This window comes from Cucumis melo, chromosome 8 (assembly GCF_025177605.1).
Source record: "Cucumis melo cultivar AY chromosome 8, USDA_Cmelo_AY_1.0, whole genome shotgun sequence".
Lineage (NCBI taxonomy): Eukaryota > Viridiplantae > Streptophyta > Magnoliopsida > Cucurbitales > Cucurbitaceae > Cucumis > Cucumis melo.
Genome location: NC_066864.1, coordinates 19,208,352 through 19,233,997, shown reverse-complemented (window position 1 = coordinate 19,233,997; position 25,646 = coordinate 19,208,352). Strand labels below are relative to the sequence as shown.

The 25,646-nt window shown below is 32.1% G+C and overlaps 1 protein-coding gene and 1 long non-coding RNA gene across 6 annotated transcripts; both read right to left on the bottom strand.

Annotated features, from left to right (window-relative positions):
- Window positions 1–275: 275 nt before the first annotated feature.
- On the bottom strand, window positions 276–4,852 carry LOC103486146 (rhodanese-like domain-containing protein 9, chloroplastic). Of its 3 annotated transcripts, none has more exons than XM_008444006.2 (6): window positions 4,518–4,852; window positions 3,007–3,260; window positions 2,694–2,844; window positions 1,452–1,537; window positions 1,250–1,354; window positions 276–471 (listed from the first exon to the last, which is right to left on the bottom strand). In XM_008444006.2, exons 1-6 carry the CDS (start codon window positions 4,589–4,591, stop codon window positions 401–403), a joined length of 741 nt encoding a protein of 246 aa, XP_008442228.1. In that variant the 5' UTR covers window positions 4,592–4,852; the 3' UTR covers window positions 276–400. The 3 variants fall into 3 exon arrangements, with proteins under 3 accessions (XP_008442228.1, XP_050945341.1, XP_008442229.1); XM_051089384.1 differs by having other exon boundaries at window positions 276–441; window positions 4,518–4,686; XM_008444007.2 differs by having other exon boundaries at window positions 276–436; window positions 4,518–4,686.
- Window positions 4,853–7,270: 2,418 nt separating this feature from the next.
- LOC103486147 (uncharacterized) lies at window positions 7,271–9,635 on the bottom strand. Of its 3 annotated transcripts, XR_537037.3 has the most exons (6): window positions 9,409–9,635; window positions 8,788–8,875; window positions 8,664–8,716; window positions 8,363–8,461; window positions 8,150–8,256; window positions 7,271–7,766 (listed from the first exon to the last, which is right to left on the bottom strand). It is a non-coding gene; the product is annotated as an uncharacterized LOC103486147 (long non-coding RNA). The 3 variants fall into 3 exon arrangements; XR_537035.3 differs by lacking the exon at window positions 8,664–8,716; XR_007822972.1 differs by lacking the exons at window positions 8,664–8,716; window positions 8,788–8,875 and having other exon boundaries at window positions 9,409–9,632.
- Window positions 9,636–25,646: the final 16,011 nt, after the last annotated feature.

Genomic DNA, 25,646 nt, shown 5'->3' with positions numbered 1-25,646 from the left:
TATGGTTTGAACGAAAGGTTAAGAAGAAATGAATTCAACCATTGCGATTATATTTGCCTAAATTTAACATCCTACCTATATAATTAGGAACTGTATAACTAGTTTTAGTTTAAAAATCTATTGGATACAAAATTTTAATTCTCAAAGTAGATTAAATTATAAATTGGATTTATTTAAATCTATGACTTAACTGAGAAAATATTGATATCTAACCAATTGAACTGATATGTATTACGATTATAAAATGGTCGAGAAAAGGGAAAAAGAAGAAAAGATGGTAGGAAATATACATGCATTTTAATGACAGCAATTAAGAATAATATCTAAACAAAAATTAAAACTAAAAGAAAATTAATTAAAAATAAAATTAAAGGGTTAATGTTTAGACAATATAAGAAGTTTAACTTGTTGGTGCCATTTGAAGCAGCTTCTCAGCCTGTTCTGGAAACAAAGTTATGAATAAATATGCACCTACCAAATTAATCCAAATAACTCTCAGTATATGGCATCCTACATAAGTCTACTTTTATTTTCTAAAAAGGTAGATTATTTTTTTTCAAACGTGTAGTCAAGTGAATATAATCATTCAAATAAATACAGAAATTCTCAAGTACATTAAAAACTAATAATAATAAGTACATCAAAGATATACATGGAGAACAGGCTATAAGCAACCCTTAGCAAAGGCTATAAACCTTTGAGTTTGTATATTTGGTCTTTGAATTTAGAAAAAAAAATGTTTCGTAGGTCTTTTGGACTTTCAATTTGATGACCAATAAATCTAACTTTAAAATGTGTTTATCAGTTCCTTCAACTTTCAGTTCCATGTTCAACGGGTTGGCTCTATTAAACAATTTTTTTTTTTTATCAAAAAAGAAATAATAAATATAATAATTACCGACCTAATATCACCCAAGAATTTGACAGAAATTTCAATTCTTCTTCTTTTAGTGTACCTATTTTCTCGTCTAAATCTTTATCCAAATTATCATGTGCTGTAAGTTTATTATGAACATCAACTATAACATTCACTAAGAGTTAGAGATTGAATAAAAAAGCGTAAACATATAGTGGACTAATTGAAATATTTTAAACAATACGGACTAAATTGAAAAAAACAATCAAACATTAGAGAGTAGAGACTAAAACATACATTTAACCTACATTAAAACTTAATTTAAAACATGATATTGCCCATCAAAATGTTGTTAATAAATAAATAGGATGGTATAGAGTTGAGAAGACTTACAGATAAGAACAGTTCCTAATACAGCTGAAATTTTGCCTTGGATCGTCACCAAACCGGCTTTCCCAGCATCTTGTAATTCGGTCGAACCAACCGACTCAAATGTGCCTATCATGATAATAAAAAAAACCAAAAATATGAATTATGTTCAAAACTTGGAGTTAGAATAAATATGTACAAGTATTTCAAGGATTGAAAATGTGACCTGGTTTTACAGATTGGAGTCCTGAAGTTATACAAGCAATGTTTTCAAAACCAGCTTTGTCTAACTTGTCGGCAGCAGCAGTGGATCTAATTACCAATCATAACAGACTGATTATAATTACTCTCTCCCAAACAGCTCATTAATTTTTTCTACTTCTCCATGTCTTGGTAAATTTGGCACATCATTAACCATTAACTTCTTTTTAACTCAGTCTATTTAACTTCAGGGATTTTCTCTGTCATTGCTCTTTGAGATATTTATTTCCTTTTTTTTCGGTTAAAGTACTGTTATGATACTTGTTTATTTTAGTCATTGTAGTACTAAATCTTGAAATTAGTTTCTATGATAATCGTTAATTTTTCTAGAAAACAATTTAACTTATTAAAGTTTACGAAGTTCCATAAAATAATGACTGAAGTAAAGATTTATGAAAAGTACGACCCAAATTTTGACATAAAAAAATTACAGGAATTAAAATGAAATGAATCCTAAAGCACGGATACAAAAATAATATTTTAGCACTTTCTGGTTGACAATTTGAACGACCAAAGCCAACTTTGAGAAACAAGAAGACTAAGTTGTTGAACTCAGGACGCTGTAAGATATTTATAAACAATCCAATTTTAAATAATAAAGTTACCAAGAAGAGAATTGGTTACTTGAAATATTCATCAGAAGATATCTAAGGATTGAGGTATTCCTAGTACGAATCCCTAAATACCATTTACAAAATTTGACTAAACAATTTAGTTTATACAGTTTTAGATCATAAAGTAATTTTAACTTCATGTATTAGAAAATATTTGATTATGTATTTAGCCAGATTGAATGTTCCGAAAAGTAATGTATGGTTGATTTAAACATAGCTCAATTGATTGGGCACTAACACATCCATAAAAGAATAATCTTAACAACTAGAAGATCACTTTTATTCTCCGTAACCATACAAATTCGGTCCATTACAAATTTGGTCACATTACAAATTCGATCCTTATAGCTAATATTATGGGAAAAGTTAGAATTAATCTCGTAATTTTAAAAGTTAGAATTTTATCTCTATAATTTAATAAAACTTCATAAATAGTCCCTACGATACTATTTAGGAAGGTTTTAACAAGCTATAGAGGCTAAATTATAAACTACAAAGATTAGATTCTAACTTTCTTGAACCAACCAAATTTGTAGATTACTCTCATAAAGCACACATACAGAAAAAAATAAAAAATAAAAAGTAAAAATTACCTTAATCCTTCCTGACAAACTAGCAATAACTTGCTTTGAGGTGAAAGCTGGGCTTTAACAGACTGCACAAACTCAGGGTTGGGTTTTGTAAATGGCAATCCAAAGAAGAGACCAGAAAAATTGTTGTGCACTGTCCTTTTTATGATAGTTCCTGCACAACAGAAAATTTAAATTTAGCAGAATCACTTTTGAAATACTCAAAAATACTTTAAAAGTGTTAGGATACTTATTTGACTCAATATTAAAGTATTTCGCTAAAAGCACTCACAAACACATCTAATATCAGAATAGTTAGGGAAGCAGAAAGTTTTACCAAGATCATTGTCTTGGTTTTCAATGAAAAGTGGGACATGGTAACACGATTTAATGTGAGCTCGATCGAACTGCGATTTGTCCCGAACATCAACGATTACGTATCCATCAACTGCAATTAGTTTTTTGGCTTCTTCAGCATTGACAAAATTTATTTCAGCTTTAATTCCAACTTTTCTCTGAAGAACTTGTTTCCCTGGATAGGTTCTTCTATGAGGAACAGTCCTTAAAGTTAACCAGGATGTCCTTGGGTTGCTGGAGGAAACACATACTTAATCCCTTTATTTCATATGAACAAAAGAGAGTGTAAATTGTTTTCATTTGTGATAAAATACTCATCTTTGCATTCAAAACTGCCAAGGCTTATAATATATCATTTTTCATCACAACAATAAATTTCTGTAAATCCCAAAACCTCAGGAAATTACAAGACCAGTACAAAAACAAACACTTTATAGGAACATAGAAGAATAAATTCAAGCATTAGAGAAAGAAAGATAGGAACAAAAATACTATAGAAAGAGTTGGGAGTGTCACTTATAATGTCTTAGTGTTGTATTTTTATTCAAAATCTTTCTTTCTCATATGTTTTAATTTATTTTACCAACCCTAGGAAATGACAACAGGGATCCAAACTACTTGCCTATTAAAGAGGAAAAACACAGAAAATAATGGTGTTGATACAATTCTTTTTTATTATGTGGATGGCGCCTAATATATGTGATTTTGAGTTAGGTATCTAGGATCCGCTGTGATCAAACGAAATAGATTGATGAGTCCTTTACGCACGAAGCTAGAAAATCTTTTGTCAGATTACCGCTCTAAAAGGCAAACTTAGCTCTTCAACGATCTAGGACATGAGTAGAAGCTACCAATCATGTGTCTAGTTAATGCATCTAAATAATCAAGTGAAATGCAGCATTCATGGAAAAAGAAGTGTCACTTCAAATGTCTTACTATTTCATTACCTCATTCATCAACAGAAATACAGAATTGTGGGGTTTAATAAATCTATGTACGATAGGAATTAAGAATAATCCTTTTTTGCCATCATGACAATGCTGCATCACTAAAGCTTGCATCACTAAAGTGCCTCAATAAAAATAACTCTTTCGTCAAAATGAATGCCAAAAGCACTAAGGCTACTAGACACAAACCTTTTATCATCATCCTAATCTAATAATGTAACCAAAGACAGTTAACTACTTAAACAAAGTGGCAGTTTGAAATGAACCATATAATTGCAGGGTTTTTCCATTTTCTCCAAATAAATATACTAAAGCAACACAAACAGAGAAAACCCAAAAGTCAGAATGGCTAGAACAAATGAAAAATGATGTCAAGAGTATCTCAAAGCAAGGTTTCAAGAGGCCAAATGGAACGGAGATTGTAAAGAAAAAAGAAAGGAACAATTGAATTTGAGGCCAAATGGAACGGAGATTGTAAAGAAAAAAAGAAAGGAACAATCGAATTTGAATTGAAGGGCTAATAAAAGAAGGAAAAAAGATTCACCTTCTTGAAGGAAGAGTTGAACAGCAAGGCCCAATTCCTCCCATTGTATGAGATAAAGACGATGAATTAAGCATTTTTGAGCTTCTGAGTGTATCTCGATTCTCAATTAATTGGTTTCTTTTTAATTCTGATTTTCGGGTTGCTTGCGATTTTCAGAGATGCAATGGGTTTTTGACACGTGTCAAATGAGCTGGACGGATAGTATCAGGATCTTTCGAGTTGGATGCTCCGATATGGAAGGTGTAAAATTTCGGTCCAAATCTCCAAATTTGATGGAAATTTCGAGATTTTTTTCTCTTTTCCCTTCTCTTCTTTCTGGACTCTGTATCATGTTTTTTATGATCTACGGACTTTATTTGATTGCATCAATTATATAATTCAAAAAACAACCTATAATTTTATCTAAAAAATAAATTAATTTGAAGTTTTTACTTTTTTTACTGACTAACACTTTCATATCCAAAATTTTCATTATAGAATGACATGGGACCGATACTCTAGTTTCTACCGAATTATCAATACTATGGTGAGATGTTCAAAGGTATTTTTTTGGTATTAGGCATATAATTTATAAATATTTTGTGGGCAAACATTTTCATTTCCTTTAATTTTGTAATTAATTACAAATGTTTGATTTTACATTAATTATATTTTTTTTACACTATATATCTAAAACTTGTCTCACTTTCTAGAGATGATTATTAAAAATAACTAAATGTAGTAATTATGCCCCAATCTAAGAATAAATTTTCATAAAGTTTTTTTAAATTTAGATCGATACCGATATGTACATCGATTTCGATATTTTGAACCTTGACGATACCAAAACATGATAATACTATTATAATACCAATTACTTTATTCTTATTTAGGTATTTATTTTTTAAAATAATTTCATTCTCAAATAATTTAGGCAAAATTTTATTAGATATTATTATATTAAAATTAATTTTAACATGTATTGTGTGGAAGATGACACCAATCATGTACGCAATTTAACCCACCCAATGTGCACATGTAAACAATTCTTCCTAGACGTGCTCGAGACATGCTAACAGCAATATCTCGTCGGTAGACAATCCTGGTCAAACACACACAAAGTATGCTGCATTTCTCTAGTACGTAGGTCAATGATTCCTTTGTTCTTTTCTTTTTTCTTTTTTTCTTTTTATATATGTTGGTGTTAATTTGTGGTTTAGTTTGATTGTCTTCTTTCACATATTTGGATGTTCTTAGGTTGGGTTTAAAGTTGGTATAAGGAGAATTGCATAATTATGTTTAATTAAGTTTGACTTCGTTAATGTTCTAAAGATTGAGTTTAAGATTATATTAGTAAATTTTGTTTGAGATTAAGTTTAAGTTTGAAATCATAGCTCCTGTACTCATATAGTATCAATAATTTTAATCATCTCTTGGTTGGGAAGAAAGTATGTTGGGAATGTGTGTAGAGATAGTTGGGGAAAAGAATTTAATTTGAGTGGTGTTAAGGGAGGAGATTTTTGGTTTATTGAGTTAGGAATCCTCTTCAAATGATATGTTCAAAGTAAGTGTGTTTGTCCTTTTGTCATTCTTTGATTTAATTATACTTGATTGTGGTATTTTGTTCAATGGTTGATCATTAAATCACAACTTGATTCCTTTTTCATGTGGCAAGATTAGAATTGCTTTCAAATGTGTAGTTTTTATTTTGTTAGTTAGGTTAATTTGTAAAGATTGAAGTACGTACATTTTGGAAGAAAACGAGGAAAATATTATAATGATCCTACTTTCCGACTTAAGTTGAGGTTATTACTTAAATAAAAATAATATTTTTAAAATCAAAATCATGTAAGTTTTAGATCATTTTATTAAAGAAATAAAAATAAAAACAACTTCTCGTGAAAATCAAATGTTCAAATAATTAAACAAAAGAATTAAAAACAACTTAGTTGGGGTCTCTTAATAAAATCATTCAAGAAAACAAGTGTTTAGATAAATCCAATTTATTATCATTCAACCTAAATGTTCATAGCATCAAAAATCGTAGAAATTAAAAAAAAAAAGCAAATATCAAAAACATCAGTCATATCTAGTCGCAATGGCACGATCACGGGCCCCTGATCTTGTCACTACGTACTTGCCTTTATCCTTGCCGGAAAGAATAAAACATGGAAAAAGTGAGTATATAGAATACCTAGTAAGAGATCAATTACTGGGCCTATGGTGAACAGTTAACTTTCTATTAAGCAAACACCCTATTTTATACCAGTCTAGCGATCCCATAGGAGGATATATTAGTCGTAAAAGTGGACCAAGGGTAAACCTATCGGTCAAGAAAATCTACAGTATTAAGTGGTGATCCCATATGGATACAGTTAAATACTGTCATAAAATGATTTCGTGACAGTTATTTGCCGTCATTGATGTGGCAGTCATAGAAAGTATTTTATGACAGTTCTACAAAACTGTCATTGTTTATATTTTATGACAAAGAATAAATGTCATTATTAATCTTGTTTGACAGATGTTAAATGTCATTAATTATCATTTATGACACTTATTATCTGCCATCATTTCACTTATCAAGACTTTAATTAACTGTCAAGAAAACGTTTTCGATGACAGTTTTTTTATATTCAAATGTCATAATTGTATTTTTAGTCCCTGTTTTTCTTGTCCTATTTTTTTTTTATTGAATCCCTGTTTTTTTTTTTGCCGTCCTGCCATTACACACACCAATACAATCACAAAGTACTATACAATACACCCATATGGAAAGAAATGATGAACACTTTAATATATATACAATTGTTCGTAAAGTGTTTGTACAATGAAGCAATGAATATATATGTTTTGATACGAACAAACTATTTAAATAAATACATTTGAACCAAAATTTGGCTACCAAATCTACAAAAAGGCTTATAAATTAATCAATTGCAGCAAATATGGGTTTATTGCTTCAATGGATTCTTGCAAAACCTGATAAGAAAACAAAATGAAATTTTAAAGTATGACTCTACACATCAAAATAAAAATATAAGAAAGGTTTACATTCAGTTCATTTAACTGCAACACATAACCAAAATAATGACAGTAAATTTGTTGGAGGAGGATCCATGGGAGTGGGAAGAGGAGGAGGCCCTTCTTGGAGGAGAAATGAATTTGAATCATGGAGTCATGTAAACAGTCCAGTAAGAAACCAAGAATACAACAGGCCTGACAAAGGCTTTTCAGAGCCCAGAATCAATTCTGGAAGAAGGTATGAGCCTATTGATAACAACCAACAACAACAGAGACAAATGAGTCCTTATGAATATAATAGAGAACAAATCAGATATGGAAACAACAACAGAAGATGACGTGATAGACAATATTGAAACTATGAAGAAAATTGTTGTTTGGTAATGATGATTATGCACAAATCGTCCGTTCTTGGAAGGTAAGGCCATAATCAACATTTTATTTTAGCCAAAATGAGATTCTGTGATACAAAATTTCTTTATCCCATGAATTGTATATACGTAACTTATAGTCCACAAATGAAATTCCACGAGTAATCTTTAACACAACCTATACTTAGATGACTTTCTTGATTGGTTCTTGAAGTAAAAAAAAAATCAATGTTAAATGAACTCAACTTGCAAAAGTACCTTAAACTTGATGAGAAAAGACATAAGGCATCATAAGCTTCTTTTGGAGAAGATATCTTGTCATTCAACTCCCACAAAGAGGTCTCTATCAGATAAGAAAACACCTACTATAATGCAAAAGTACTTGGTCAGTGCTTCAGATAATGTTTAATTTTTGAAGTCATTGAAAAGGAAAACATATATAAGATATTAAAAAAGTCTTAAGAAGCTAACCTCACTGATTGACTAATAATTGTAGCATTTATAAGTCGTGTGTGGCCACAAAAGGTAGGCACCAGTAGTCTTCTTAATTTAGAACTATATGAAGCTCATCTGGATAAATATCAAATTAAAGAATTTCCACTAAAAGGTAATATAATTTCATGATAGACATATTACATATACAATTGACAACCACTCTAATTCTAGTAATCATAGACCCCTAAGCACCATTTCCATACTAGGATATATTTTGGTTCTGAAAACTTATCCCAGCAAAAAACATAACCACAAACAAGAATGAGCACATGCATACTTGTTGATTTGAGATGTAAAGGAATCCTTATAGCTCCATAGAAAACATTAAATCTGTTGAAGATAAGGGTAAATCAATATTTTATTTGAGGCTGAATAGTACCAAACATAGAAAGTGACAGTACCAAGAAACAAAAGCTTCTTTGTTTTAAAGTTGTATCCGTGAGCTTCTTTTCTTTATTAAATCAAATAATCCATCCACGCTCCAACAAACTGCAATTTTATAACAAAGAAATTTGCATAGAGTAAAAACAACTCTTCAGTACTTTGGCAATACCAAAAACTGTAAATCACGAGAAGTCTTTCTTAAAACAAGGCAACCCAAGAAAGTTGGTTATGAAAGTTTTTTCAGATTAATGTATATTAGAGGAATGCTGCAGCTCTTAAACTTCCTTCTTCAGACTACCAAGAGGAAAGGGATTTGCTCTTTTTACCACATAGATAAGGAGAACTGAAGTAGACAATGCAACTTTTATTTGCTATATAAATCCTTATATACCTATTTAATGCAGCTAATCTTGTGCGAAGGATTTAGATGGAATCTTCTTTGCTATCTAAATCCTAATATACCCATTTGAGCAAGATATTACCCTAACAAACAAATGCAATTATTCTTAATTTTGTTCCCAATTTTGTTTAATTCTCACCAACAGAAAATTCCAGAAGATCTAATTTTTGGGCATCATGAACAGGGGAAGAGATAAAGGGAGGGAGAAGAAACGAAAAAAAGAAAGTGAAGAACTCACCGGCGGTGTCGAAGGGACTGGTGGTGATGGTGGGACTATGCGCGTCGAAGAGTGGGCGGACGTCGATGACTCGACCGGACGTCGATGACTCGACCGGACGTCGAAGCTTTGGCGGATGTTGAAGACGATGGCAGCAGGTTTTCGAATGTTGAAGACGACGACAGCAATTTGAAGAGCATGGAAAACTTAGAAAAATTAGGTGTGAGATTTAGAAATTAGGGCATGAAAATTTGGGTAATTTTGGGATTTTTTATTTTAAAAATTTATTTTATATTCCTAAACCCTTTTATGACATAAAACAACTGTAACAGGAAAATAAATTTCGAAAACAACGTTTTTTCCGTCAAAATAGAGCTTGTTAACCTTTTATGAAATTGTTTCTTTTTTCCTCTCAATTTGAATACTAATGAAGTGTCATAAAATGTCATTTTTCTTATACTAGCCTAATAGCCAAAATTAACATTTATCATCGGTCCAAAAACATTCTAATCCAATCAATCTAAGTCCAAAATTAACTCAATATTCTCATTAAATTGATGTAATCATCATGCTTTGAGAATTTCTATAATAAAGCATAGTTCGAAACAATCACATTGCCCATGCAATTTAATCATACTCAACACATAATCAACCTTACTCTTGTCGGGGATCTGGAAGCAGACGCCTTACCTTAAATTTAGATTTTAATCTTTGGCTTGTAATTTAATTTCCAAATCAAGTCCTAAACATAACACCTTTAATTAATATTTTTTGTATTAAAATTATCAATTAAAATTCAACCTTAATTCCTTTATTTTACTTACCAATTTGACATCAGAGTTCCAATCTCAACCTTTGTTGGAAGTCCATAAATTAATTTTAACATAGCAGTCGATAAAATTATCCATCGGATAGACCCTGTTGAAGTATGTATTCTTTCGTTATATTGGTAGGAAATTGAGTTGTGATGTATAGAAATATCATATTATATTAATCATATTGCATTTAATTATTAAAGTTGAGTTGTGATTTTTAACTTTTTCACTAACATTCGAATTGGATTGGACATTTTAAAAAATGCGGCATAAAAATATCGCACATTTGTTGAAAAAATTGAGTACAAAACCAATAAAGAAGATGGTATACAAGGTCAGATGTCACTAACATTAAAGTGTACAATGTTAGTTAAAAAACGACATTGAATATGAATGAAATGAAATTTCTTTAATCTATAATGGCGGTTGTAAATTGACATTAAAGATAATCGACATTATAGATCTTTTACAACATGATCTTCGATGTCAGTTGTAAACTGACATTGAACATATAAAATCTCTATTTTAATCTAACATAAAAGGTTATGCAATAAAGAAGGAATATTAAAAAAAGGTAACGCGACAAACGATTAGGCGTAAGCTTACTCCACCTAGAAGTGATAACGCAACCCTTGTGTTAGTAGGTCAACGAATGATTTGACCTTGTTGCCCAATCCGAATCCAAAATAAGGATTTGACAGTAACATGTGGCATCCTGTAATTGGAATATTCACACTGTTGGCAGAGGCCATCATTTATTTGTGGAAAACATCACTGAAGAAGCCTATAAATAGATGTAACTCGACCAATTTGGGACTGCTTTACCCATTATTGAACTAAGAAAGAATTGAGAAAATTTCCAATATTTCCAGGAACTCCCGAAAGCTTGAATACAGGCAATAGGTTGCAAAGAAGTTCTTGGCTTAGGAGCTGGGCGAAGGAGCTAGCTGATTGTTGAGTGTGAGTGGTTCTTCTTATTAAAAAGGATATTCAAAATGTGTTCGAATCCTTAAATATATTTCCTTGAGACCATGAACTATGTGATTTATCTTATGCTTTCCAATTCCTAAAACGCTTATGACTAAAAAATGAATTAAACTTTTTGTAAACTGGAATGATGTAATGAAATGATCTTTTGTACTCTACGCCATGAGAATGCCTCACTGTGTGATCTGGTATGAGATGTCTTATCCTTGCTGTGTGATATGGAATAAGATGTTGTATCTTTGCTGTGTGTTTTGGGAAAGAACACTCTATTCATGTTGTGTGATCTTGAGTAGAATGTCTCATACTTGCGTGTGGTTTGGTATGGGATGTCCATTGCTTGCTGTGTGATCTAACATTGGAATACGCATTGTGCGTAGTGAAATTGATGGGATTTGCTAAATATGTTGTGATTACCTCGCATAACTGCAACTTGGCAAAAGCGTGTGGTAAATGTTTGAGTTGAAGAAAGGGTACAAAGATGTAATTAAATATAAATAATGATTCTACAAGATGATCATGTGTATACGAGATGCAGACAATGCGAAATGAATTGAAATGTAATGTATTCCATGAGAATTACGATAAATGATTTAAAAAGGAAAATCTTCCTATTATTTAAGAAACTGATCGACGAATTGAAATAGCATGGGCCACCTGAACGCATTAGAAATGATTTGAATTTAAAATAAATTTCTTGATGACACTAAATGCTATTTACATTGCCTGATTTAGGGAAATGTTTATGATGCTTTGAGGTAATTTTGATGAATAAAAGGTAATGAGAAAATATCCCACTCACTATAAGTTTTTGTCTAACCTTTCGATGTTTTATTTTATCTCCTTAGGTAGTGAAGGACATCTTACGTTGAACTTTCAGTCTTGGTCACCTGTTGTGCCCTTGTAATCGTATCATTTGATAGTGGTTACTGTTACCTTGCATAGCATGTAGAGATAGGTGAAAAGAATCACGTTGCCGGTTTTGAGTCCGTACTTAGTTCTTTTGAAAGACTTGTGTAGTGGTAGTTAAATGTATTCTCACGATTTATTCATCAATGAAGTTTTCTTGTTTCATTTATGTCTATTTCCGTGCAAATTTTGGATGCATTCATTTTTACTTACTAGGCATTTAACGTTTTACCTCAAGAGAGTGATGCGTGGTGTCTAAGCGGCACGTCTCCACTTGGTCACATAAAGTAATTTTTGGGGCGGGGCGTGACAAGTGGTATCAGAGCATAAATTCTTGGGAAAAGTCTTAAGTAGAGTTATGCATATAGAGAGTTGCACGGTAGTATGAAAAAGTCTAATGCATTGATGTGACATAGGAATTATGGAACTAAGAGGAAGGCCAAGGCGAGTTAGGCAAGTGGCAACAGATTTTCCAGCTACGGGAAGTGCCAATGGAGCGCAGGCATCTGACGAGATGTCTAGTAACCCACATGAATCAATGGGAAGAAGCATAGGGGAAAACATGTCCAGACACTTTTCTCAGAAGTTAGACAAAAGATTTAGCACCGAAAGGTTGAAGGCGTTGAGAGCAATAACCTGATGGAAAACAATACATGCACAGCGTAATTATGGATCAAATCTTACTCTAATTGTATCTAAACTAATTTAGAGATTAACATGCATCAACTTACCTTAATTAAACAGAATTAAGGTTAATCGGAAATGTACCTTTAAAGCTTTAAAAAATCCTTAATATCTTCTCACGAACTTAAGCAAAAGACCACCACTAGTGTTGACCCCCTATTCTCCAGACTTAGAATTGGGTTGTGAGACTTGTTAATTGAAGAAATAAGAGAGATACATGGAAATTGGAGGTGAAAATTTAGTGTTGAGATATTTTTGAAGAGAGACATTTTTTAATAAGTCAAAATATCAAAGAATGGCCAAATGTTTTTTTTTTTAATTTGAAAAAGGGTCTATTTATAAGCAAGTTACATGCGAAAATACATGTAATTTATTTATAAAACCTTAACACCTATTATTCCACTAACAATTAGTGGATCTTAGTGGGCTAGGTGTTTACATCTCATGTAACCACTTATCTCAATAGGTGTTAGTGGGATTATTCAACAAAATATTGGATTTTTCCATTAACTTAGTCCAAGGGCAATATCGTCATTTCAACTTTAAAATCAAAGTCAAACTTTGACTTTTTCAAGTCAAAAGTCAACAATTTGACTTTTTACCATTTTGTCAATCTTGGCTAATTTCGACCTCCTGTGCAAGAATCCATATTTATTTTTTCAAAACTCAAATCACATTTGAATATAAAATCGATCAAAGTTTGACTTTTCAAAGTCAAAAGTCAACATTTTAATTTTTTACAACTTTGACCATTTCCATCAATTTCGAGCTTCTGAATATGAATCTATATTCATATTTTTTATATTTAAATCACAATTAAACATAAAGATCTATCTCAAACTTATAACCGACGACTATATCAAATATATTTGTCGGTTTCTATCTCTTTACCTAATTCGAACAATTTGAATTATTCCAACATATTGTTCTAAGTTAATTTCATATGAGCTAGCAGGGGAACCTAATGGACCTATAGATCATGGGCTCTAACGATCCGAGATTAACTAGGTACACCTTTTTTACCGAGCTAATCAACATTCACTAACTAACAAGTCATTCCATTAAAGTCCTGTAGTTGAATTCTCCTCACTATAGATATATTTTTGTCCATCTTATATAACCATGATCTGTAAGTTAATCATTCATAGATTTTTCGTAATCTTCGCTAGGTCAAAATATCGTTTTACCCTTGAGATTACATCTTGTTCCTTAAGTCCCACCGATATACTATTGAACAATTGGTTTAAGGTCCAACCTATAAACCGAATGCCTCTCGGACCAATGAGAGGTTGGGACCTCTTATTCAAGACTTGGATTCAGTCCTTAAGGGCTCGTTTGGTAACGTTCCTATTCTCTGTTTCTTGTTTCTTGTTCCTTGTTCCCTGTTTCCTGTTTCTTCTTTTTTTAGAACAAGAAACAGTAATGCGTTTGATAACTGTTTCTATTTCTTGTTTTCTTGAAAAAAAAGAAACAGAAACAAAAAATGTGTTTGGTAACTGTTTCTTGTTTATTGATTTTCTTCTAGATTTATTTTTTATTTTTCACATCTACTTCAATTAAACATTAAACAAAAATATAGGTCTATCCATCAAACATAACAAATAAAATTATCAAAAGTTTATTCATTTAATACGAAGAAGTATCAATGCACGAATAAAAATAATAGCATAAACATAAAATTATATTTATCCTTCAAATGTTGCCAAATTTGATTGGCAATATCATCTCTTACTCAGGCAATTTCGTTATTTTGTGACATCTAGAATTTAATATTAATTTTAAAGTAAGTTATTATGTCTTCAATATTCAGAATGGAAAGAAACAAAACAAAATTTAACCTTTAACTTTTAACCTATGATGCTTTAGAGAAAAACCCACAACGAAAACCCAGATTTGCATAAAGAGGAAGATGAAAACTATGGATTCGACGAAGAGGAACAATCAGGCAAAAACTATGGATCCGACGAAGAGAAAGAGTTCGGGTTGTCGAGGAAGACGATGAGAGGTGAAGAGGAAGACAGTGTGTAGAGAAAAACGATGAGTGAAAGAGGAAGAGGATGATTATTTGGAGAAGACGATGGAGATAAAAGGAAAAGGAAACCAATAAAAATAATTGAAAAAAGAAAAATGAACCAATAAAAATAATTGAGAAAAAAGAAAAGGAAACCAATAAAAATAATTGAGAAACAGTCAAACAAAACCAATAAAAATAATTGAAAAAAAGGAAAAGAAAAGAAATAAAAATAATTGAGAAAAATGAAAAGGAAACCAATAAAAATAATTGAGAAAAAGAAAAGAAAAGCCAATAAAAATAATTGAGAAAAATGAAAGGAAAAAAATAAAAATAATTGAGAACAAGGAAACGAAACAAATAGAAATAAATTGAGAAAAAGAAAACCAATAGAAGCAATTGAGAAACGAAACAGAAGAAACTATTTTTTTTTTGTTCCCAATAATTTCTTATAAAATGAGAAACGTTTCTACTTTTTTTAAGAACGAGAAACAAGGAACGTTATCAAACACCTCTGTTTCTTAAAAAATGGAAACAGAAACAAGAAACATGGAACAAGAACGTTACCAAACGGGCCCTAAGGGAACAACCTATCCACTAACCCTAAAGCGGGTAAGAGTGAATTCTGTCTTGTACCTTATGTCTCTAGCCATCCACCCAGTCTTACCTCTAAAATAGGAGGCTTCTTGGGCCAACGCTGTTGAGCTAGCCTCACCTATGCAGATATAAGGATAATTCCGTGTGAATAGAAGTTCATAGCTAGCTCAAGATTAGGATTAAGTTACTTAGGCCATCATAATCGAAATAGTTAGTTTTATACAATCAACGGTGTTATAACTTAAAAGTGACTATTTCATGGTTCTAGTCTTATGTAAACTCTTTACATAGGATGCCCCCACTTCCATGTCTCTACATGAAGGATTGAAGATCACGTCGTTTGTACTAACTACTAAGCGGGCAGCATCCATAGTGTCCCCCATAATAAGGCAGCCAACCTTATTCATACACTATAGACCATTTGAGCTATATACTCGAACTTGATACATGTTTATGTCTCTACATAAAGTTCAAGTATACACTAGATATCCCTCGGATCTTATATTATTGGATTCAAGATTATAGTATTTTATTTCCACTAATAAGTTCTCAGTAACCACTTTATTGAATAGAATATAATTTTAAAATACAAACTACGTATTTTAGGACACTGAATTCCAACAAACTCCCACTTGAACTAAAACTCCTAGCGTGAGAAAATAATGTTGAATTTAACCGTGAGAGAATAACTTATATAAGTACAATAAACATATGAATACAATCAACTAGGGCATATACCTAAAAAGTCTCCCACTTGTCCTAGTGCACAAACTTCGTAGACCTAAACTATTTAGGTGACCTTTAAACACTTTAAACGTGAAGGACTTTGTAAACCAAACAGCCATGATTTGCTTAATAAGTATCAGGGTTACTACAATGTCAATACGAAGTACAATTACCCAAATAAGGTAGTACAATTCTATTTTACGCTTCTTCACACCATTACTTCTCCATCTAGAGTGAATACTGATTTCATTGTAGACTTTCTAGCATCTTTAGAAATCAGAATTAGTCTATCCTATAAGGATCAAATCCTTAGCACTATACACGAGCACGTACTCTTTTAATTTTCCTAAATTATTTAGGATGTTCTTAATGACAAACCATTCCCTTTAAAATTCTTCATTTTATATCTAGACAACATTTTGTCTATATAATATGTTTGAGATTAAATAGTATTCTATTGTTGTAGTTCCAAACAATTTGAATCTTGAGAACACATTGCGTATTTCCAAATATTTTATTTGAGATTGCATAGCTAGTCATTTCTTGATGTTAGTTAGATAATCTACATCATTTATTGCTTGTTTATAAGTCAATGGATCCTTTAGACCATCATCAAGTTTGACGATTTGGTTTTTGATAAAACCAGGCAACGATTAGGCTAATGAACAACCCTCTCACTACTTCGAGGCACTCTCAACTCTTGAGAAGGATGTGACCAACTAGATTCCCTAGTTTTATTAACTACTTTAGTGGATAATAAACTAGGTTTATCTATAATGTCTTTATAAATCCTATTTAATACTAATTCCTTACTTTTCTTGATGAGGTTTTCCTCTAAGAATGTGATATTTTTCGATACAAATTCCTTACTTTTCTTGAGAATCAAATAGCAAAGCTTATCATAAAACGAGCCATGTCTGACAAGGCTCAATTTCTTCTTTTTGATACACCATTCTGCTTAGGTGTACTAGATATAAAGAGTTGTGACTAGATTCCTTACTCTATCAAATAGTCTTGGAAACGTAAGTCCACATACTCTCCACTTGGATCTGATCGAAGTGTCTTTATAGTTTTATCTTCTTGATTCTCAACTTCTGTAACGACCCAACTCTTTATACTAAGCCGAGGTCATTACTAAAAGGAAACAACAATAAGAAACACTTTTTTTGAAAGGAGGGAAACTACATTTTCATTAAAAACAGAATACTGAAACACTAAAACATAGACGCGGAAGCAAAACTGAGTCCCCATATGGCATGTCACGGATCCTTCTCTGTCGCTCGCTAGCTTTTCTCTACCTTTACCTTCGCCTGAAATATTAAACATAGAAAGAGTGAGTATAAACATATACTCAGTAAGGGACCTACTACTAGTCCAGCTAGGTGTCTGTTAACTTCCCATTAGAGTCCTGTAAAGAAGTACCCCTGAATTGGCAGTTCCCAAACACGTGCAATCTGTGATCCCATAGGAACATATCTGGTCTTCGGTGAACCCAAAGGAACACCTAGGACAATCTGGTCTTTAGTGTACTCGAAGAAACACTAAGACAATCGGACTGCGAGTGATCCCGTCGAATCACTCGAATCATGTCTATGTCAATGCCAGACTGGCGGTCCCGTCGGACTACGTAGTCCTAAAAAGGTGGTGATCCCGAAGGACACCCATGCAGGTACGACTCTAATAGACAAAGTTAACAGAATACCCTATCCATAGCATGTAGCATAACATAACATCATAACATGGCATGAATATTAATCTTAACGTCCTTAATCATGTGATTAATATATCATGCATCAACATAAACATCAACAGTCGTCAACAACATACTACCAGTCATAAACATAATATCAGTATAATGACAGTCATTATCAATAGCATCAAATTATGCATTTTAGCTACCATCAATGCATAATCATAATTACATGCGGTCTCTTAAATTCAGTTCGAAGGTCTAGTAGAAGAATCTCTTACTTGGAGATTTTAGCCAAACAAGGTACTCCCTAGCTGACAGTAAAAAAATCTCCAATTAACTTGATCTTAATCATAAAAGGAAAACTCAGTATCTTAATTAATAAAATTAGCAATTGGCTAACATCAAAAAATTCTCCCAAATTAATTAACTTCTCAAACAAAAGGGGTTGAAACCAATTCAACTTTGATTGGGAAAAATCCAAGATTTAAATCTTAAAAATTAGCCAATTGAACCCTTTAAGAAACTCTAAATAGATCCAAAATTAAATTATTAATTTTATTTCATTGGCTTACCAAGGTTACTATGGAGGTTGGAAAATTCTCTTATCCTTGATGGAAAAATTCATCACTTTAAATCCTCAAGCTTCCAAAGAAACCAATCTTAACTACAACTGGTGAGGCGGCGACAACAGAGGGTTATCTTAGAGAGAAGAAGATAAAGAACATTTTTTTTCCTTTACTTTCTAACTTAAGCATTCCAATGCTATTTATAGACCCAAACAATAACAATAATAATAATTATTATTATTTTCTTTTCCTTTTCCTTTTAGGATATATATAATACCAAATATATACATATATCTTTATTTCCATTATCTTTCCTAAATAAATGCCTTAAATGCACAAAATCTTAGGCATTTATAACCATTAATAATAATAATAATACTTCTTTATTATTATTATTTTTCTCTCACCAAAATCTACGATAAACATATATATTTATTTAAACAATTATTCTCTCTTTTAAATAAATATATATATTTTTCGTCCAATCAAATCAACCATCTCTCTCCTCATGGATTATCTTCTTTTCCAAACAAATATAATTATATTCCATAATATAATTAACTTCACTTTTCCAAATTATTAATTGAATACATATATCTATATATATATACTCAATTAAATCCAATTCCACCAAAACTAACTTTTCCCTCCAAAATCTCAAATTAACTTAAATTCTCAATTATTTTAATCAGTCAAATCTTTTCCAATAAATCACTTATAACTTCCAACATGAATTATCTTAACTCAACCATAACAACTCCATTCCATAAACAATATTTGTCTCTCTGCAGAATAATTAATTATTTTCTACAATAATTAATTATTATTTATCTTTCTCCAAAAATAATTAATTATCTTCCACAATAATTAATTATTATTTATCTTTATCTAAAATAATTATCCTTTTACAAATAATTATATCAAAATATAATTATTTTACCTTTTCTCCCTTGCTAAATGTCCTTTCTCCAAAATACAATTATCTTTTCCTTAAATAATTATATTTCAACAAATATCTTTTCCTTTCACATAATAATTATATATATATATATATATATATATATATATATATTTCCACATATACATATAATTATCAAATCTCCAACAAACATTTCACCCCACTATTTAATTAAATAACATCCATAATTATTTAATTAAATTCAACTTCAACAACACTAAAAAAATCCACAACTTTACTTAATCCTCATAACATACCATTTAATCAAAAACTCGACAAACACCACATGCCAAAACCTCTAATTAATTAAATATTAATCCAACAAATATTTAATTAATTTCAATTTCCACATAAATCAAGTAACTCTCATTAAATGAATTCAAAAAAACGTCCAATAAATTAAATCTAATTAAATAAAATTAAGATAATTAACTCCAAAATTATCTTAATTTTCGGGGCGTTACAACTTCAGTCTTATATCCTCTAAACTTTTCAAGAGAATCAGACTCTTGATGCAATAGGTAAACATGACCAAACCTAGAATAATCATCAATAAAATTGATGAAGTATTCATACTTTCCTTGAAATTTGACATTCATTGGTCCACGAGGTCCAAATGTTCGAGCTTTGAAGGTATTTTGGCTCCGAGATCTTTTTTGGTAAAAGATCTCTTCATCATTATTCCTTTTAAGATAAGACTCATATGAAGGTAAAGAGTTATCTTCTAACTAATTTAGAAGTCTACTCTTACCAATCTCCTAATCACATTGAGATTTATGTGATCGAATCTTAAGTACCATATATATAGGTATTAGAAGAAACCTTTTCGTCTTTTATGCTAAAAAATTGAGTATTAAAGACAAATTTTACTCTAATTGGTCTTAGCTTATATATGTTGTTTAAAATTATAACAGAACAAATGTGAATACATTTTCTAGAAACATGAACCTTTTATTGATTTCAAAAATATTATATACATTTGTTATGAAAGACAAAAGATAGATATTAAATTTCTCAACATTTTGAGAAGCATATAAAATATCTTTAAGTATGAAATATCTATCTAAACAACTTTAAATCTCCCACTACTTCAGCGAGACAACCTCTTTTGTTCCAAACTTTGAGGATGATCCCATCTTCACAAGCTTTTCGAGAATTAGTTTCTTGAAATAAGAAGTAAATATGATTAGTAGTTTCCTGAATCTATTATTCAGGTTGAAGTATCATATTCCGCTAAGCACGTTTCAACAGTAAGTAAATCATATTTACCTTGTGAAACTTTGAATTTTTCAAGTTAAAAGTCAAACTTTGACTTTTTCAAGACAAAAAGTTAACATTTTGACTTTTTACCATTTTGTCCATCTTAGCTAATTGCGACCTCCCGTGCATGAATCCACATTCATTTTTTCAAAACTCAAATCACATTTGAATATAAAGCCGGTCAAAGTTTAACTTTTCAAAGTCAAAAGTCAACATTTTGACTTTTTACAACTTTGACCATTTTCTTCGATTTCGAGCTTTCGGATATGAATCCGTATTCATATGCTTTTTTTTTTATTTAAATCACAATTAAGCATAAAGCTCAATCTCAAACTTATAACCGACGGTTATATCAAATATATTTGTCGATTTCTCTCTCTTTACCTAATTTGAACATTTCGAATTATTCCAACATATTGTTCTAAGTTAATTACATATAGGCTAACAAGGGAACCTAATGGACCTATAGATCATGGGCTCCAATGATACGAGATTAACTAGCTACACCTTTTTTACCGAGCTAATCAACATTCGTTAACTAATGTGTCACTCTACTAAAGCCCATAGTTGCATGCCCTTCACTATAGATATATTTTTGTCCATCTTAAATAACCATGATTAGTAAGCTAATACTTCACAGTTTGTTCATAATCTTGGCTGGATTAAAATATCGTTTTATCCTCGAGATTGCATTTTGTTCCTTAAGTCCCACTAATCCACTATTGAACAATTGATTTAATGTCTAACCTATAAACCAAATCCCTCTCTAGCTAATGAGAGGGTGGGACCCCTTGTTCAAGACTTGGATTCAGTCCTTAAAGGAACAACCTATCTACTAACCTTAAAGCGGGTAGGAGTGAGTTCCATTTTGTACTCTATGTTCTTAACCATCCACCCGATCTTACCCTTGAAATGGGAGGCTTATTGGGTCAGCGCCGTTAGGCTACTCTCACCTATGTAGATATAAGGATAATTCCGTGTGAACAAAAGTTCATAGTTGAGATAGTCAGTTTTACAGCCAGCGGTATAACAACTTAAAAGTGACTATTTCATGGTTGTCTTATGTAAACTCTTTACTTAGGATGCCCCCACTTCTATGTCTCTACACGAACAATTTAGGATCACATCATTTGTATTAACTACAAAGCGGGCCCAATCCATAGTGTCCCCGGAATAAGGCGTCCAACCTTATTCATACACTATATACTGTTTGAGCTATTTATTCGAACTTGATCCATGTTTATGTCTCTACATAAATTTCAAGTCTACACTAGATTGCCTCGGGACCTTACTTTATTGGATTCAAGATTATAGTATTCTATTTTTACTAATAAGTCCTTAATAACCACTTTATTGAATAGAATATAATTTTAAACTACAAACTACGAGTCTTAGGATACGAAATTCCAACATGACTTTCGTGGGAACAACTAATCCAGTTGATGGGAAGTAGTAGTTGAGCCTAATAGAGAAGTACTTTGGGGTGATGAATTATCCCGAGGAAAGGAAGGTAAATCTAGCAACGTTTTTGTTGTAAGATAGTGCTGAAGATTAGTGGGTCCTTTACGTGGTGAAAATAGGCGGACAAAGCGTTATCGCATGGGAAGAGTTCCACAAGGCATTTATGGACAAGTTTTGCCCCCGCTCCTTTTGTGACAGAAAAGAAAGGAATTAATAAACCTGGTTCAAGGCGACATGACTATTGCATAATAGAAGAAACGATTTACTAAGATCGCTAAATATGCTTTAGCCTTTATAAGAGGTTTGAAGAAGGCTTGCAAACTAAGATTAGGGCACCTGTGACGGCCAACATCAATTGGTCTGATTTTGCTAAGTTAGTTGAAGCTATTATGAGAGTTGAGAGATGCATGGCACATGATAAGAAAGACAAAGTTGTAAGGGAGAATTGCCATGGCCAAAGTCCTAGTGGCATGTGAGGAGGCGAGAGACGCAAAGAAAATAGGTGTTATATGCTAATTGTTCAGCAGCGAGGAAGCTTGAAAATGTGCTCTCATGCTTCATCCAGGTTTAAATCAAGCTACATAAAATTTTTTAGAGACATAATAAGGACCAAGGAAGAGGCAATGCCCTAGTATGGTCAGAAGGTGTTTTTCAAGGCACCAGACCGCTAGAATGAATTTTAACACTAAAGGAAGACCTTGCTTCTTAAAGGTTTTCTTTAATTATGGCCAACCATGACATTTTGCAAAAAATTGTCTTAACTTGGGGACTTAGAACACCTAAGGAGTGGTGTCCTAATCTGTCAATCAACCTTATCACCCGAGTAGAGTTAGAGAAAGTCCGAGTGGAACAAAAGGACCTAGGAGACCCAAGTCCTAAGGGAAGGTGTGCATGTTGATTTAAAGTGAGGTCAGAAACAACCCTCACATGATTATAGGGTCGTCGATGATTTGTAGCTCCTCTACTATTATGTTATTTGATTTTGTAGCTACACATTTTTTTTTATTTCTCTAGTGCATGCTAAGTCTTTGAACCATAAGATAAAGCCCTTGGAAGATTGAATTTTAATTAGCAAACCTTCAGGCGAAGTATTTATGGTAGAATCTGGTTGCAGAGATTGTGAGATAAGGATTGAGGATATTGCGTTAAAAGTAGACTTGATTTTGTTTGAATTGGACAAATTAGATGCGATCTTGGGGATGAACTTCCTTACCAAATACCATGCAATATTGGATTGCTCCAATAAGGAGGTAGTATTGAGAGAACTTGGGAAATTTGAAGTCAAATGGGTAGGTGATAAATAAGAGAGTGAAGTTGGCCAGTATAATATCTGTACTTAAGACAAACAAACTAATAAGAAAGAGGCACACCGCCTATCTTGCTCATGTGATTGACACCCAAATGGTAAAGAGTGACCTAGAAAATGTGCCAATAGTCCGCGAATACTTGGATGTATTCCCAGAGGAACTGAGCAGACTAGCACCAAAAGGAGAAATTGAGATTACAATTGATGTGTTGCCAAGAACAACACCCATTTCCCAAACCCCTTACCGCATGGCACCAAGCGAGTTGAAAGAACTAAAGGATCAATTAGAGGAATTGTTGGAGAAAGGTTATATCCAGCCTAGCACCTTGCCATGGGGGATCCCTATCCTGTTTGTAAAGAAGAAGGATGGATCAATGAGGCTATGCATTGACTACTGACAATTGAACAAAGTAACAATAAAAAACAAGTATCCTTTACTGTGAATAGGTGACATATTTTATCAACCGAAGGAGGCCTCAATATTCTTCAAGATAGACTTGCGTTTAGACTACCACCAAATGAGAATTAAGGAGTAGGATGTGCCAAAAATAACCTCAATAACGAGTTATGGGCATTATGACTTCTTGGTAATGCCTTTTGGATTGATCAATGCCCCAGCCGTTTTCATGGATTTAATGAACAAAGTATTTTGTCAATATTTAGATTAGTTTGCTATTGTCTTTATTGACGACATTTTAGTTTACTCCCTCAACGCGATAAGTGTGAAACCCCGAATTTCTATGATCTTTAGGACTTGTTAAGCTTTGGTAAAAGAAAGATACTTTGAAAGATTTGATTCCAAAGTTAAGTGTTGTTTAAAGTTTAAGTTTAAAAGATATTCAAGAGTGTCGTTTAAGTATGTCTAGGAAGAAGGAAAACTAAGGAAGGAAGGAAAGGTTGAGGAAAAGTTGGTTGTTAGCTGAAGTAAGTGTTTTAGAAAAAGGAATCTCAAAAAAGAAGCTTGAAGACTCGATTTTGTTTGGCCGAGATAATTGGTAGGGGAAAGGAAGAGAGCAGATCTCGATGCTCTCGAGGCTGTGGCAGCTTGAGATATAAATTAGAAGGTTTAAAAGTGAAGGATCTCGAGTAATCTTGGGGTTGTGTTCGGTCGAGATTAGAAGCTTAGAGCAGAAGATAAGGAAAACTAGGGCCATCTCGAGGCTTTGTTCGTCCGAGACTAGAAGCAATGAAGGACATTTAGGGTCTCGAGAAAGATCTCGATGCTTGCCTAATCGAGAAAGGAGAAAATCTCGGTGGATCTTAGGTCGATCTTGGCCAAGATAACTTGTTCGATGCGTGACATACGTTTTTATGGAAATTTCCAACATGAAAGTTTAACGATTTTTGAATGCAAATGGTGTTTTTAAAGGCATCAGACCCTCTTTTCTCTTATTTCTCACCATTTTCAGTTCAAGATATAGGAGTAGAGAGAAATGTAGTGAGAGTTGAGTGTTCTTGGAAATTTGAAAGCCATAGTAGAAAGTAGTTCGACCAAGCATTCAATTTGTGTGTTCGAGGATGAGGGATCCTAGAAGTTATTATCTTTGGAAAGTTATAGCCAAAGAGGAAGGGTTAAGAGCTAAGAGCCTAAGGTTTAGATCCAAGTAAGTTAAAGCTCCTTTTCCTTGTTTAAGAAAATTTAGATCAAGTTTTTCAGTTTTCGGTTGTTGACCTAGACTCTAAATCTGATTAGGAGTTTGCTGGAGCTAGGGTAAGCTTGGTAGAAGTAGTTCTAAGCAAGACAAGATTGTCGAGACTTCAAAAGAGTTCAAGGTGAGTTAAAAGGGGTTTCCTTGAGAAAAAGAAGGGTAAAGGAAGAAATTAAATAGAATTTATCATGATTGACATAAAGTTTTTAACTTGAGTTTTCTTGTTATTTTTCGGGGCAAGAAGAAAGAGATCTCTTAGCCAAGAACCTAGTCAAAAGTTGTGAGTGATAAAATGAGTTTATGAAATGTTTTCAAAGCGTTTTAAAGTTCATGTTTAAAGTAAATGTTTAACATGATGTTTTAGCTTTTTGTTTAAAGAATTGTTTGAGCAGAATATTGAGTTATCTGATTTATGAATGATTTTTAAAGCACGAGTTTGAACCAAACTAAGTTTCTGAAAGGTTATGATAAGTACGTTTGAAAGCAAAGTTATGTTTATGAAAAAGGTGTTCAAACATGTTACTTGAGTTTAGAAATGATTTGGTATAAAGCATGTTTTTATCGATAAGTTACTGCGGAGATTTACAAGTATGTTTTGAAGTTTCTAAAATAGAATTGTTTACTATTTTAGAAAGATAAT

Bases quoted from the DNA above. Each gene is read 5' to 3' on its own strand.
- LOC103486146 (XM_008444006.2), bottom strand. From the start codon at position 4,591: ATGCTTAATTCATCGTCTTTATCTCATACAATGGGAGGAATTGGGCCT. The intron at 3,261-4,517 runs GTGAATCTTTTT...TGTTTCCTCCAG, and splicing joins TCAACTCTTCCTTCAAGAAG to CAACCCAAGGACATCCTGGT. The intron at 1,538-2,693 runs GTAATTTTTACT...ATTGGTAATTAG, and splicing joins GTTTGTCAGGAAGGATTAAG to ATCCACTGCTGCTGCCGACA.